The sequence below is a fragment of the Platichthys flesus genome, chromosome 5, assembly GCF_949316205.1.
Source record: "Platichthys flesus chromosome 5, fPlaFle2.1, whole genome shotgun sequence".
In the NCBI taxonomy this organism is placed as follows: domain Eukaryota; kingdom Metazoa; phylum Chordata; class Actinopteri; order Pleuronectiformes; family Pleuronectidae; genus Platichthys; species Platichthys flesus.
Window position 1 is genome coordinate 11,350,118 of NC_084949.1, and position 16,337 is coordinate 11,366,454.

Below are 16,337 nucleotides of genomic sequence, written 5' to 3' on the forward strand. Positions count from 1 at the left end.
AAAAAGTCCATACATTTTTTTTAATGATGGCTGTAATCTAGGATTAGGTTATGCATATCTTCCCCGTGGCCCAACAGACCTCTTTAAGTCACACATCACAGTTAAACACATCAATCACCAAAATATAGCTGAGCAGATTGTTTTCATCTTAATCTATGTATTATTCCCTTGGAAATGTCAATGAAAGTGAAAAAACGGTCCTGCATCCGCTCATTTGTCCAGATGTGTGTCAACATTTAAATGGTTCTTTCTTGGCCCATGTCCAATCCTTCCACCAAGTTTCGTGGAAATCTGCTTAGTAGGACAAAGGGGAAAAATAACATCCTTGTTGTGAAGTAATAACTAAACACATGATGAATAAAAAAGCTCCATGAAAGTGTCACACTAAAGACCCAACGGAGGGCAGACTGATTTTAAAGCACAGCAGTGCATTAACTTGAGTGCAAGACCCAGGTGTAGAAGGGAGTCACATACATTATATGTGGCTATTTTGGTCAATTTCAAATATCCAGTTTTTTAACATTATGCACTAAGAAACTTTGCAGGCACTGTTACAAGCTAAATTAACTTCTGGCAACAGCAGCAGGGCTTTCTTCTCCTGGATCCCAGAAATACATCATCCCTCTATCAGCTTTCTTCTTTTTCTTTTACATACATTTTACCTCAATTGACACGTATTTGTTCAGATGTTTAAAGGCTGTACATGTTCCATACAACTCAAGTCTAAATAAAATCTTTAAATCCCAAAAGATGACAACAACATCCCAGACTTAAAAAACAACCTTAAGCAATATTGAAATATTTATTTTGATCTGCATAACCAATTCTGACAAACATCTGAAACAAGTGTTCCCATTTCTTAGCTGACCTCTCTGTGAGAAGTCACATTACAAGTAAAGTGGGCATGTCCTGGCTTGAAAATGGATTTGAGGTTGATTGTAGCCCTGTGAATTTTTTCTTTTAGCATTTCCAACATGCAGTGTACCAACCTCATACATGAAGTTACATTTGACCTAGTCAAGGCGTGATTCTCTCAGATGTGACAAAATGTATTTTTGTGGAAAACAAAAGTAAACAGTACCTAACTCATCCAGGTTATGAACAATTAGGACATACAAAATGAGAATATATAAAATATTAGAATTTTCCTTAACAATGACACATTTACATTCACTCTATAAAATGTATCCTATATATATCTATATCGACATAGGTATATATAGGCATAACAGGTACTACTTTCCTTTCAGTGTTGGTTTGCTGGTTTTAGTAACGGTCCTCAGCAAATCATGACTATTTCCTTCAATATGTTCTTCTAGTTGCATAGTCTAAAACCATACTGGCAGCTCCAAGTAATGCAGGTTCCTCCAAGTCTGATGTGACAACTTTGATGCCCTGGGCGGAGATGAGGGCTCTCTCAGTGATGATGTGCTGCACAGGAGTCTCGTAGTAAGAGGCCAAAACTCCACACAGGATCACCAGTGATGGGTTCACCACGTGGAGGATGTTGACAATGCCCACGCCGAGAGCTGTGCAGGCTGGAGAGGAGAGGACATTGTTTCAAGCAGATTTCATAGCCGGCAGCCTAAGTATTATTGACTGCACTACACTCCACTATGAATGTAGTGAGTCACTGTCAAGCACACCTCTAGGCTATGTTTTTCAGACCGCGCAGAAGGAAGGTTTGTTTGAACCCTCAAACAGTTATATAAAACACATTTTGCACTTTGATCTTCAAACAAAATTGAGTGTGTGTGTGCGTGTTGGTGTGTCTGATTTGTGCTCTTACCCCTGTTCAGGACAGCGTTCGCTTTTGAGTTCCCCAGTTTGGCTGCCCTGATGAGGTGGGCAGCGGTGATAGGCTCAGAAAGTTTCATATCCATCCCCTCCACCTTCAGCAGGTCCTCTGAGAGACAGCGACACTCAAGTCAGATGCTACAAAGCTTCAAGTATGTGAATGATTCTGTCTGTCAAGCCCTTTGGAAAATGGATAGTCAGAATCTATATTTACTTTATCTGCCTCAACCAATTTATTTGATTGTTTTCATTCTTCTAGATTTCAATAAAGTTCAGTAATACAATCTACAATACAAAATACCTTTTTAGCAACACAACACTGATCATGATGTTAATTATAGGATGCAGAAACAAAAGTCATTATCTTCTGTCATTATCTACTCTGTCTAAGTTCAAGCAGTTCAGCACAAAGCGAGAGTCTGAACTCTTTAAAAACATTCAGGCGTACATGCACAAGCCTCTCTATTTTGGAAATGCATGTTATTTGAGGTTTATTTCTCCTCTTAGCACATTCCTGGAAGGTTCGAAAAGCACTAAAAGCAAACACATACCGTCGTGCAGCCTCTTGGCCTCTCTCTGCAGGGCCTGGCCGGACGCGTAGGCCTCAATGCATCCACGGCTGCCACACGAGCACTCTGGGCCTTCTAAGGAAACCATGATGTGACCCAGCTCTGCGGCGCAGAAGGAGCTGCCATGGACCAGCTCACTGTTATGGATGATTCCGCCTCCAATACCTATAGACACAGTCATGAAATTTACTTTCCCACACTGTCAGTAGGGTGTTGAGTAGGAGATCTGGTTTATAAAAGGAACGCAGTACAAAACAACATCCCAGATTTACAATTTTACTGGTTTGCACATCGTATTTACACGACAAGCTCCTTAGAATAATGTCTTAAAAAGGTAAGTGTTTACTGAGCACATTTGAAAGCAACTTCTGCCTCTGTCTGGGTTACCGACTCCTGCTTAAGCTTTCTGCCTCTCACTCAACTGAGTTGATACAGATATGTAACTCTCCCTGGTCTAGCAGCAATGTCAAATCTCTTTTATGGAAAGAAGTTAAGGTTTGTCCAAAACTTTGCGAATTTGTTTTGATAATGGAAATTGTTTGCCCTATGACATTTTGAAACTGCAACAGCCGCTGGGAAAAGTAGTCGAGCTGACTCGAGGTGTAACTTCAGTTAGCCTCAACTCAATGACTCACTCTCTGAGATTCCATAAATTACCTCGATCAATTCCTGCCTCCTCACCTGTTCCTGTGATGATGGTCACAAAGTTCTCCACTCCTTTGCCGTGACCGAACTTCCTCTCAGCCAACGCGGCGCAGTTGCCGTCGTTGTCGACCCAGACCGGGAGGTGCAGGGCATCAGAGATGGGTGTTCTCAGGTTCACCGAGGACCATTCCGGGACCAGCTTTGTTGAGTGCAGGACCACACCTTCTTGTGGGTTTACACGTCCACCTGTGGACACTCCTGAGAAGCGGAAAACACATTTGAACAAAACCATGAGATGATAGCTTTAGAATATTTTTTTGCAAGAAGATCTTTCATAATGGAGTGTTTTCATAACGGTGAGTGTTGAGTTGGAGCATTTTATGGTTTTGAAGGTTCGGTTCAGAGAAGGAGCTTAAACAGTTTTTATTCTTTATGAACTGGCAAGACTGACATTTTAAGGGATAACAGGTTCTGACAAATTAAACGGTAGCTTACGTCAGGGTCATCATGGTATCACATCTGTATTAAGAGAACAATATACTGCTGAGCCAAGGCCGGCAATATCAAACTCCATGAGGGAGGGGGGGAAGTGTGTCCTCACCAAAGTTAATGTGTTGTTGTTTTGAGAGTAAATTTGAAGTGGATCAAGTTGAGTAATAAAAATATATTAGTTACAACTTCCCTTACGTCTCTTCTTATTTAGTAAAGTTGTGGACTGGAGCTGCTTCTCTCATTCATTGACTCTCTGTCTCACTTCCAGTAATATTCCATTCAAGGAGTGTCTGCCGAGTCAAGTACGACACCTTGTGGTGAAGATTGTTTACCACAGCCCAACCCTAGTGAGAGTTAACATACCAACACCAAGTATTCTGCAGTTGAGGCTCACGGCGTCCCGCATGGCATCAGAGCACATCTTTAATAAGAGATGCATTCTGGCCTCAAAGGTCTTTGGGTTTGGCTGAGCATACTTCTTGACTATCTTACCCTGGACAGAAAGGGAAGGAGTGAATTCGACATACCATCATGGAAAAAAGTCAAATTAAAAAGACTATTTATTGATCAATTATTATTTAAAAAAAAGGTACACTGATCAAATGACAGACGAATAGCAAAGTGAAACTAATATCTTCAAGTAAAAGACTTTAGGACAATAAAAATCCATCAACTAATATTAGAACTAATGTAGTACACTGGTGTATCTCTATGCAACCAACCTGCATGCAGATGATAGCCACTCTGAGGTTGGTCCCTCCCAGGTCAACGGAGAGAGCGCTCTGTGTCTCCAGGATGTGATCGATGTCTTGGGAGATGGAGTCTTTCACCGGCGGGAAACAGAAGGTCTTCTGGAGGGGCTCGTCCAGGTCAATGGTGCGCAGGAATTTGAGAATACGAGGCACGGCATTGCCATCGCCATAAATCTTAGAGCTGCCGGGAAACAGAAAAATACTTTTGCTGACATCCCTGGAAGGTTGTGCAACCAAATATATACAACAGTTATGAAGGTTTATGTGAGCTAAAGCATCACAGAATCAAGAAAACGTGCTCCACACTGAAATCAGAAACCCTATTTCTAGATTAGCAAAACTAAAAACAAAGGTCTGCAGGGGAAAGCAGAAAAAAAAACAAAAAACACACAAACAGAGAGGCTACACCTGCACTGCATTATTTAGATAGTATCCAATAATATCACTCTTTTAAGCAACAGTGTGGGTGACGGTATTCTCATGGTAAACTAAATTACCAAATCTTCTGGTTAGATTAAAGCTGACATTTTTCAAACATCCACTTATTCCATATAGGAAGGCTTGAAATCTCAGCAAATTTAGTGGTAGATTTGGTTGCCTTTATTTGTATGGGTTTTTTGTGTGGTAAGTGATTCAATTCACAAGCTAATAGTCTGCTAATTACCACATGAGCTCCAAAACTATACTATAAAGATAACCAGTTTTACAGTGTACATAACATCAGGTACAAGTGATGAGAACTTACATTTACACCTCCGCGCACTGTTCAAACAAGGATAACATACTTGCCGAAAGGACCTGCCGGACGAGTTCTCTACGCTACTACTACTACCACTTCTATTGTGTAGCGTTGGTATAACAAGTACATTTTTCCAACTCTAAGAGGCACACCTGTCATTCTACATTTAGTATAACCTGTTGTGCAATTCACAGTGTGGACTGAGTGGTTTTGAAGGATGTCACGGAACATTTTGTTATTTAATCTAAATAGTATCCAGAGGAAAAATCTCTGGTTGAATAAAAAAAATAAATCTAAATCAATATTTAGAGGATCTGCAAGAAAAAAAACGGAACGACCAAGACAGAGACTTAGTGAGACTGACAAGCAGGAAGTTGGTCATACCAGGGATATCTCTTCCCAAACTGCAGCTCCAGAGCGTGGTAGATCTTATTGTGGGTATCAGCATCCCTGACATGTAGAACATTTTCACCTGGCAGAGGGAAATGTCATAAAAAGGCCATTAGAATGAACAGAATGATAATCGCTTTGGGTTGCTTACATGAAGAAATTGATCTTGACACCTTAGCGGTATCTTTGTCTTCAAGCTGCCCATCATCCTTAACTATTCATCAAAAAACATAACCTGTGTTCGATGATGAAATCAGCTATATAACAACACCAGGATTAGCTTAGCTTAATAAATGTAATCTTGGGTTTTGTCTTTCTCACCTGTCTCTCTGCCAGTCTGCCTGGTTCCCAGGTTAATGACGGGGGTGCCGAAGGCCCCTGCCTCTCGCACGCCACAGCTGCTGTTTCCGATCATGCAGCCGGCGTTGCAAACCAGCTGGATGAACTGCTCAAAGGGAATGTGCTTCACCGCTCGGAAGTTGGGGTGCTGCTCGATGCCCTTTTTCCTCATCACACGCACCATCTCCTTACTGCCTGTTTACGTAGGAAAGGGAAGATCAAGAGACTATTTATTATTGAAACTATTCATATCTTATTAAATCATATAATAATCCTGATGATAAGAGACAGATAGTAGGGGAAGCTAACCGGCATCAATGTTTGGGAAGAGGATGAGGGTCTTCTTGTTGAAGGAGATGAGGGCATCCAGCATTAGTCCATATATCTTTATGGAGTGCTGGATGTCTGTGGTGACTGGGTGCTGCAAAGCCACCACGTAATCATGCCTCTGCACCTTGTCACCTGCAAGAAGAGAAAGCCACATTTAACATACAAACACACACACAAAAGTTTAACGCTACCTCTCTGTGTAATGACTGTGTCCCTGCGTACCCAGCCAGCTCCTGATAATATCCATGTAGTCGTCTTTGTGATGAGTTGACAGCAGCTTATCATAGGAAGGGCAGCCAGCCAGCAAGATGCGAGAGTGGTCCTCACACATGGCGATGAGGTACTGCTCCGCCCGGGGTGTGCAGCAGGCGTGGTAATGGGCCAGTTTACTTATAGCGTGGCGGATCGAGTCATCAATAGTACCACTCACCTGCGAAAAGAAGCCAGACCACGTTTTAAGATATAGTGTACGTCCTTAGATCTATTCTGCTGCTCAACACTGACGCCTCCTCACCTCTCCACCCTCCAAGTGAAGTATTCTAATGTTCATCAGTGCTGCAGCAGTCGCCAGGGCGAGTGCATCAAAGCGGTCACCATGGATGATCAGGATGTCAGGGCGCAGCCTCTGCAGGACATCAGGGAGTTTCACCAGGGCCAGCCCGACGCTCTCCACCATGGCTGCCTCATCCTCTCCTCTCACGATGGTGTGGAGCTTGGAGCCGATGTCAAAGTCATCCTGCTCGATCATGCGAAAAGTGTTCCTGCGGATCGGAAAGTAGGAAAAAAACAGACAGGGTGACAAATTAATCCTGGATAAGTAAACCTGACATAGCAACTGGTACACTGTTCTTCATACACAATTTCATTGTTTTAGGACGTGGGCAACAAGCTTTTTCAAAGGAAGCTGTTGTAATGGTTGTTCTTACCCATAGTCATCGATGAGATGTGAACCAAGCACCACGACTTCCAGGTCAAACTCCTCAGGGTTTGATTTGATGCCAAACATGATGGGGGCCAGCTTGGAGTAGTCTGCTCGGTTGCATGTTGCCACACACACTCTCAGCCTCCTCTTAAACTACAATCAAAAGAGGTGAAATCAACATAAGCATCCAGAGACCATTTAATTTGATTCAAATTTACTACCCACTACACGTAAAGGCTCACTTCACATCTAGAGGCATTCTTACAAAAAATAATACTCTGCCTTAGGTCTACATCACCTACAGGAAAAGCATTTTTACATATTATATCTTCACATACCTGATTCTGATCTGTCATTTTCTCCCTCACCCTCTGCATTCTCCGATAGTAGAGCTCCTGAAAAACAAAGACAGAAGAGTCACTGAGACTGATCCAGTAAACAGATGGTAAAGCAAAATGTGATCCATTATTTTACAACTTTAAAAAAAACATAGGTCAAACTCACTTGGGCCTTCCAGATATTTAAATGCTGAGGCATGAAAACACAACAAAAATGCGCTACGTTTTTGTTTTTTTTCATAAACAACGTTTTTTTTCCAGAGGTGAGAAACATGCTTTAGGACTTCGCTTTGCATGACAAGGTAACACTCTGGACACATGAATAAAACTGGTAGGGAAGAGGGATTCTTTAATACTATTTACTAATGATTGGTTTGATTGGTTTAACAACAATTGATATTGTTGTACATGTGCCAGTGATTGTAGATGGATTTTACGTTGCACCCGAGACAGGTCATTCAAAAACCATTCATGCTCACATTTAATTGAGAGTCTCCAGTTAACCTAACCATATAGTCTGGGGGACTGTGGGAGGAAGCCGGAGTACCTGGAGAACACCTATGTAGACACAGCGATAACATGCAACAGAGACCCCTGCCAATCTGGGATTCAAACCAAGAACCTACTGGCTTTGAGGCAACAGTGCAAACCACAGCCCCACCATGCCACAGACAAGACAACAAATGTCTCTTTCTTTTCCAACTAAATATGAATGAACTACCAATTTCTTAGTAACTTTCAAAACACATTTGTAAACATTTAGCCTTGTGGAGAGCTCACATGACCTCTCATGTTATATTTCTTCTGCCTCGGCCATTTGACTTTTGTTGTCATGTGGACAAAAACTGTCAGACTTGGATAAATTGGGGAACTGCTTTATACTAAGAGAACCATTTGGATAGCTATATACATCACAGGCCTCAGCTCATCATCTGTGGGAAGTGCCTTTCTGTGGGCTCATTGGCTGATGAGAAACAAGGCATGGCAGGGAGCCACCACCCAGTAGGTGGCCCCCTGCACATGCTTGGCATATTCGTGTCGGTCCACTTGAATTGAACTGTCCCTCCCTTATTCTTGTCCCATAGGCTGAATGCAATACATTTCCAAAACTAATCTATAGCACACCTGTGATTTTAGCTGATGATCTTACCTACAAGACAAAACCCCAACAACACAGTTTCAGTCTCACACATATTGACTTGTCATTAAACCACATGTTACACATGATGGATCTTATCTCTGTTCACAGTGGATCCAATTATCTCTATAGACTGTGGGTTGATTTAGTCTCATTTGTCCAGTTACAGTTTCATTAGTGGTTTCTTTTACATAATAACATATAATGTTAGTTTGAGCGTAGTCTTTTTCTACCATTGCTTCATTGCAGAACTGTATGTGATGCTCTTTCCTTGGCACTTTCAGCCTCTCTCTCAGCCTTGCTATTTCTCAAACCTTCTCTCATACTCTCTATAACAAAAAAAACTAGTATTAAATATATTTTTTATTTCATAATTATTATTGTAAATAATAATAATAATGGCATATAAAAACTATACAGTGTAGGATGACAGAGTTATTTTGTAACTGTTATTTTTATGCAGACAAATTGCTCTACCTCCGGCATTTATGTACTTATGTCTCTGGGTGGATGTGTTCACTTTAGAATAACAACTATAGCTGATAGTGATATTGCGCAATGCGTCATTCATATACCGTGTATGGCTCATCCAGCTATTTTAAAAACTGTAGTTATTGTTCAAGTTCTCAGTGATACATTCATACATGCTGCCCTCTGCTTATGACTGTTGCACTTGCCTAGTTAAGTATTGAAAGGCAACTACTTAAATACTTTTTCAAGGCTGTATGGTTAACCACAGGGACCTCAAATTCCTGAGTGGATTGACTGCTTGGAATTCCAACAAAAAAAAACTCTGGGGTTTGATTGAGTTACTGACTGAGCTCAATTTCACTCTTCTGCACTTCTGGGAATTGAAGCCAAACGGAGAGTTCAGTGACATGAGAATGAACCAACATAAAGTTCAGGAGAAATAACAGGGAACCCACTGTGGTACAAATATTAATTTCCATGATGTTTTCATTTCCTAGAAGACTAGTGTCAGTGGAATGAATAGTAAAGGTAGAATCTGTACCTGCTGTGTATGGACACGTTGTTCTGCTGTAATGTATCAAACTGATTCCCCACGCAGAGGTGCACAATCAAACATGTTGGTATACTCAGAAAGACAGAAACCCCAAATAAAGGAGTCTCTGTATCAGAGAGGAGCAACAGACATATTTTAAAGGCCTGTGCTACATCATGTGACTTCAGCTGCACAGAGAAAGTTGCCACACGGTCATAATGCTTGAAATTCATCCATGTTTTAATTCAGGATTCTTATTCGTACCACTTCAAAAAGCACCACATTAGTGCAGTGAAGCCTTCATGCAATCCAAGGTAAAGATGACATCAAATTCACATTAAAGTACATTTTACTTTCACACATCCACGTTGGAATGAGAACGACTGTGTGTGTTTATTGCAACAAGTTGCAAAATAGGAACTTATTAACTTCTGACTTCTAACTTCTGTACCAAAAAGACAACTATCAACACAGCTGAATACTGTGTCTTCAGCTGTCCTGTGTCTATGATGTCTTTGGCTGGTGATCCACTGAAAATAGTGGCCTCATGACATGAGGTGTCAAACAGATAACCACGAATCGGGTTAGTGAGAGGTTGATCAAATATTGCTATAAGCAAGCATCCCAGTGTCAGGGCACATAGGATCTCTTAACACAAGAGTGTCCTATCAGGCATTGTATTCTCTCCGAAACAGAAAGAAGAATACTTAGCGTACTGGCAGAGCTGCTTACTGCAAGTTGTTTAATTTAAAAATATACTTTTAAAGTTTATAAACGGCATAGTTTCTTCATCAAGAGATGATGTTGACATTGACAAACAGTCAGACAAATCTTTCAACAGAACAGAGCCGCCGTTTAAATCTTCTTTCATTGTAATAAGATGAAATCCAGTGTTTATTTAAAATTTGAAACAAAGAAAAACTGTAAGAAAAAAATGGAGGTGACATATGCAGAATGTACTTAGCCTAGCTAGCATTCTGTGGGCGTGGCATGCCTCTCCAGTTTAATTAATTGTAATTGATTCAATGGAGCGGAAAGTTGTGGGTTGTTTTAACCAAAAGGTGGGGTTTAAGGCGGCTCAAAACCCTTTATGTAAAAAATATTAAAGGTATTTGAATGTTGTGTTGAGCTTTATAAAATCTTCTGCTTCAAAAACATTTTCCATTGATGCGTCTATAAAGACATTCATTTCATTCACCGTAAGGCCTGATGTTTTCCTCTATTATTTCCTCTGAGAAAGTGCTACTGTTCAGTTTTAGATTTTTACGTCATATTTTAGTTGCCTTATTCGTTTCTTAAATATTTAGAAATGAGTTATACACGAAGATCAGAACAATATGTCCTATTAAAGTTCAAACCTACTATAAGTGTAGGGTACAGGACCTTAGAAAGATGTAGCTTAACCGAGTAAATGTCCATGATATCAGTTCAACATAATAAAAGCAACATTAAGACTCGATTTTTTCCTGTCTTTCTTTAACATTCATGTATCCGCTTACATACAAAATGAAATCCTTCTTGGACTAAGTCCTATGGTTTAGCATGCATCTCATTCAGCACACCGTGGCTTTCACTCAAGCATCACAAGACAGCATCAGCGGCCGGCATTATGGTATGGGGGTAGGTACGCATGCATAAAGCAAAGGCAGGGATAACACTGCAATAGAGGCAGACATACTGAATACACAGAATAAAAAGAGGGGTTATACAAGATACTGTGAAAAAAACGGAGGATGAAGACAGAGAATATGAGAGATGGAAGAGAGAAAAAAGGCCATTTGACTCACATGAGGGTTGGTGCACAAATATCCCGGATGATTTTCCATCCCACGCGTCTATGGATTCCCTTTACTCTTTTTCAAATCCCCTTTTTTTAAATGCCTCTCTTTTGCCCTGCTGCATTAGTCAACAAAAGAGGCCATGTACGAGCCATCAAGCAGCACAGAAGGAAGGGAGGGAGGAAGAGGAGGAGGGTGGGTGACACAGACGTACAATGGGGGAGGAGCTGCACTAGATTCGGGAGGGTCCGTTTTGCTTAAAGACACGGTTAGCTGAACGGATGGAAGAAACAACATCCTGCCAAACATGCAGCTGTATTCACCATCATATACAGCCCTCATACATCTATGACTGCTTCTATCACCGGGATGACAAATGTCAGAAACAATATGCTTCAGATAAAATATTTCTCTGAATTCTCTGTTGCAATCCTTGCTTTTACCTCTACCCTCCAACAAAAGGTTGATTGATACAGGAAACAGAAGGTTTCTTTCACACCAGAATGAAATCAAACCAGATATTTTTCATGTGTATCATCATGGTTTACGCACAAGAAGGCATAGGATTAGCAGAACCTGCAGATAAAATCTAGGAATGCCACAGCAACACAAGGTCAACCTGGCCCAAATTCATAGCATGACAACGGTGTCTCTTTTCAATGTTTCCGATGACAACACTGTTCTATAGTCTGAATGCTTTCCATCATCAGTCAGAAAATCTCTGTTTCCACTGAAACTAAACAAACACGTGCAGCCTATTGCATCAACCACGTCTGATTCATAGGAATGTTCCTTCCTTCAGTCAAACTGGTGTCTTCTGTTTAATCAACGAGTTCAGCAACCTTATGGCTGCTGCTTTCCAACATTTATCTGAAGAGTTCAAGGTAACTTTGTTGTAGCGTGTATTTTTTTAAAACCATTCCAGGCAATCTATTTATCTACCCTTTGGGCACCTAATTCACATAATAATTAACAGATTGATTTTCAGCTTCAAAACCTAGTCACGTTGAAAAAGTTTATTTAATCTCTTGTAGAATCTCTTTAGTTCACACTGTCTGTTTGCAACGGTTTATGATCAAGTTTCAATTTTAATAATCTGTTTGTTTGTCTTTTAATTACTTTTAGGGTTGAAACTGTGGTGCTGCATGCTTTTCTTAACCAGGTCTCCCTCCTTAGTGATGCGTGAACTCAGTGGGGTTAACCTGGTTCAATAATGACAGAATTAATTTCCTTAAAAAAAAATCACGGAAAAGGGGCAGTTGAAAACCACACTGACATTCAGAGTAATGCAGACTTCAAAAGGAATCCAGGCTTGAAGGCCTTGAAAACATGAACGCTGTTTGCATGTCTGAAGGGGAATTCTTCGTGCTGCCTCCTCTTGAACAGTTGTGCTACAAAGCAATGATCCTTGAGTGCTGCCCTGAGGGCAGAAGCTGGGTGAGTCCCTCTGAAGAAAAGCTGGAAGCACTTTGGTCATTGTCATTACAATGATTGTAATGATTGTTTGTCTTTAGCTACAGATACATTTTATCGGTATGCTCCCTCCATTTAAATTGCAAATTCAAGTTGTTTACATACTGGAACGGAAATACAGGTGAACTCATTGTGTAAATTTGTTGATAGCCTCCGATTAATAATGCCCAGAATAAAAAGTCAAACTATCTGATCATTCAAATTGGAGTGGACACGAATTTAATACACTGAAGAGCTGATTGACAATTTAGTCATTAATTGATTAAGACAATTTCGAGGGAAAAAATTGAAGAATTAATTAGTTTTTCTTGGTTATGAGGAATCTATGGTTTTATTTTACCTTTACGACAATAAATTTGTGGGTTCTGGTCTGTTTGTATGAAAATGTCTCCATAGAAACTGTGATATTTATCAAAAATAAAAAAGCCTTAGTTTGAGCAAAGTAGCAACCCAACGTGACGTCTTCCATTGGTTATGTCAAAAGTTTTTTTAAGCCTCAAGTTTGGCATTGTGTCCACTACCATCGTCTTTATTTTTTTAACCTGAAGTTACCACACATGGTAACAATACTTGGTCATCTATTTCAAACCAAATGGGACCATAACTTAATAATAAAAATCATGCTGTAGTGAAAAAGACCTGAAACTAAAGATTTAGGCCTTAACCTCCATATGAAAATGTTAACTGATGTTACAAATCAAGATAGAAGTCAGGTCATTTTGGCATAATCGTGGACAGAAAGTAACTTATTTTTGCAACTAGTTGAGTCGCCTTCTGCTGTTCATTCCAGACTAACTAAAAAAGGGACAGTGGAGATGCCTTGTTCTGTAATAGCAAGACAAACTGAACTGTAACAGAAACCTAATAGGCCTTTAAAGGGATTTTTAGTACCCGTTCTGAAAGCCTGTGTGTCATATGGGGGGATGGCACTGTGGGCACCAGGATGGAACATGGACCGAGTTAACTGCCCCCATTGTTGACACAGTTGTGACATCGTGGTTCACAACCGACAAAGATAATACAAAAAAAAAAAACTCTCGGTCAATCATCAAAAGAGCAATTATAGTGATGGGCCATGACCCTGTCTGCTCTACCTGCTCCTCCACAGAATTACCATTAAATGAATCCTACAGTATAAACAATACCTGTGCTATGACCGACCAAATGAACAACTAATGCTTTATCGAAACTGTACTGGAATGATTTTTGCAGAGAGAAAGTTGACTCAGTTGACTGAAAGGACTTGAATTGTCAACCTTCGGGAGGCAACACAGAATACAAGGTTGAATTACGTGTTTACCAACGTCTGAGATGCAAGTTTAAAGTTCTCCAAACCAAGTTATAAGGAACAATAACCCAAATTAGTATTTTTCTTTATTTCTCCTACTGAAGCTACCACTGTCTACACAGGTATCTGAAAATAAACTGTGAGATGGACTCAGTGTTCCTATTAACGTCAGGAAACTGAATTTCCATCTTTCCAGCTGTCAGATCTTAACAATATCTTTCTGGTATGTAACTTTACTACGCACATCCACACCCGTCAGGTTGTTTCGGACAAATCTCTTGAGCTCCTTTCAAACATGAACAGTTTGCTTTCCCCATATGTAGCGTGCAGAAGGAGATTGCCAAGCCCAGACACATTCACAATCACAACAAAAGCATGGAACTTCTTTTGTCCATCCTGACATGTTTTAATACATTTGGTTTTTTTCAGTCCTGTGTCTGTCACATGTTAAAAACATCACCTGCACGCCCACTCGCCCCGCTGTGAATTTTTCAACTGTATTCTTACATTGGCTTACTCAGAAGCCAAATGTCTGCAGCAACTGACCACTTTTCAATTGGACACGGTATTTGATCAAATTAAGTTAATATGATATCTTATCTTGGAGTGCTGGACTAATGTCTGTTTTATGAAGCTGTGGTTTAATAATCGAGGATCATTAAATCAACACCTTACAGTCAGATATGTGTCACGTCACTGCTCATGACGTTCATAAGGAGGCAGACAGGTTGCATATCTGTATATTTGTACATGAGGCCCTACCAGGTGATGAAAAATACCATGGAGGTTACTGGATTAAATGGTAATGATGATGATGATGATGTGGGCTGTTTGAACAGGGCAGGGTAAGTGTCTGCTCAGCACTGCACATTCAAACCAACTGTTATTACAATCACATGGGCTAAATATAGGAGTCGATGCTGCATGGGTGATGCAAGAGATGCCAAATATAAAAAAAGGTTTAATCAAACTATGCGATAAGATGACGTTGTAACAGTAAAGGAAACAAAGACAGTTTATATTAGTTAGTAAAGGGACAACAACAGTTAGCTCTCTGAAACTACATTTGACATTTTCCTTGTTATTAAGTTAAGTAGAGTAATAAGGGATAAAAATCAGCAGGAAGTGGGTTGCACCGTCATAAACAGGAGACACCTTTCAGAGAGATACGCGAGGACGCGTTTTTGAGGAAGTAGACATTTGGAACATCTTAATACTACAAAGTACAGTTTCAGGTACAGGCCCAGTGCAGTGTCTGACCGGCACAGCACATTCACACCAGCTGTTTTCACTGGTGTATGTAGTAAACACGACAAGAGCTGCTGGTTGGTGCTAAACATGCCAAAATAAAAGGTTTGCATTAAACTGTGTGAGGACTAGCTAACGACGAAACAATAAACGATGAGCCCTTTTCACACTGTCTGGAAGTTGGATAGTAAGCTAGCTATACCTCCAGGAACCCACTGTGTTTTCAACTGTGAGTGCCTGCTTGTTATCAAGTTGCTGCAACGCGTGAGCATCTTCCTAACTAGGCAAATACGTTTAAAATCAAGTTGAAGAGGTTTATGAGAAACCCCGTGAAGTAAGCATCAGCCGGATGTGTGTGTGTTTAAAAAATAAAAGTTGCTACTTAAGTTGCTTGTGTCCAGGCGAGGGGCTATTTGAGCTAACATGAGCCTGTTAAACAAAGCTCTGGCTTTAGCCGAGGTTCCAGTGTTATGCTAGGAGCCGCCCGTCCCGTTACAAGCGGGACAGGGAATTGAACCAACACACGCACATAGACACACACACATGAACACACAACTGTATGGTCAGACTCAGGGACACGTTTCCCTCTCACACACCCAGTGGGTGGAAGGAGAAAAAGTTAGCTAACATTGGCCGGTGAAGCCCCCTCACAGTCGAGTCAGTGCACGTCTCAAGCACCTCTGTCGTTAACACTTCACGCTGGTAGCACGGATTCAAACTCACCTTGAATTAGCCCGGGTCAACGCGCCGTCAGCTGGAACCATCGGTGGTCGCACGCAACGTCTCGTCTCTTCCTCTCCGGCTCTTCACTGGTTAACGGAGAGAGCTGAAGCGGAACCGACCCCGTCAAGAACCAGGGCAACTGCACCGGATGGGCCTGCTTTGGACCTTCACAATAAAACCAAACAAGGCAAAGGCTCTCAGTTGCGTGTCCGCCAAGGTCCAAGCATTCCCCTTGCGAAACCTCATTTACACCCACTAGATCTGGATTTGTATTCGGATCTGGACCAAATTGCACAAATATCAGCCCCCTAACCGTGTCTGTGGTTATGTAAAAACAACTGTCAATAAGACTGACTTTTTTCTTGTCTAGCTT

The 16,337-nt window shown here is 40.9% G+C and overlaps 1 protein-coding gene across 2 annotated transcripts; it reads right to left on the bottom strand.

Moving 5' to 3' along the window:
* On the bottom strand, nucleotides 1-16,108 carry gne (glucosamine (UDP-N-acetyl)-2-epimerase/N-acetylmannosamine kinase). 2 transcript variants are annotated; one of them, XM_062387470.1, is made up of 14 exons: nucleotides 15,965-16,108; nucleotides 7,314-7,370; nucleotides 6,980-7,128; nucleotides 6,568-6,814; nucleotides 6,276-6,483; nucleotides 6,033-6,185; nucleotides 5,706-5,918; nucleotides 5,379-5,466; nucleotides 4,226-4,436; nucleotides 3,867-3,996; nucleotides 3,048-3,269; nucleotides 2,349-2,531; nucleotides 1,790-1,906; nucleotides 1-1,538 (listed from the first exon to the last, which is right to left on the bottom strand). In XM_062387470.1, the coding sequence occupies exons 2-14, from the start codon at nucleotides 7,350-7,352 to the stop codon at nucleotides 1,303-1,305; spliced, it is 2,196 nt and encodes a 731-aa protein (XP_062243454.1). In that variant the 5' UTR covers nucleotides 7,353-7,370; nucleotides 15,965-16,108; the 3' UTR covers nucleotides 1-1,302. The 2 variants fall into 2 exon arrangements, with proteins under 2 accessions (XP_062243454.1, XP_062243453.1); XM_062387469.1 differs by lacking the exon at nucleotides 15,965-16,108 and adding an exon at nucleotides 11,242-11,403.
* Nucleotides 16,109-16,337: the final 229 nt, after the last annotated feature.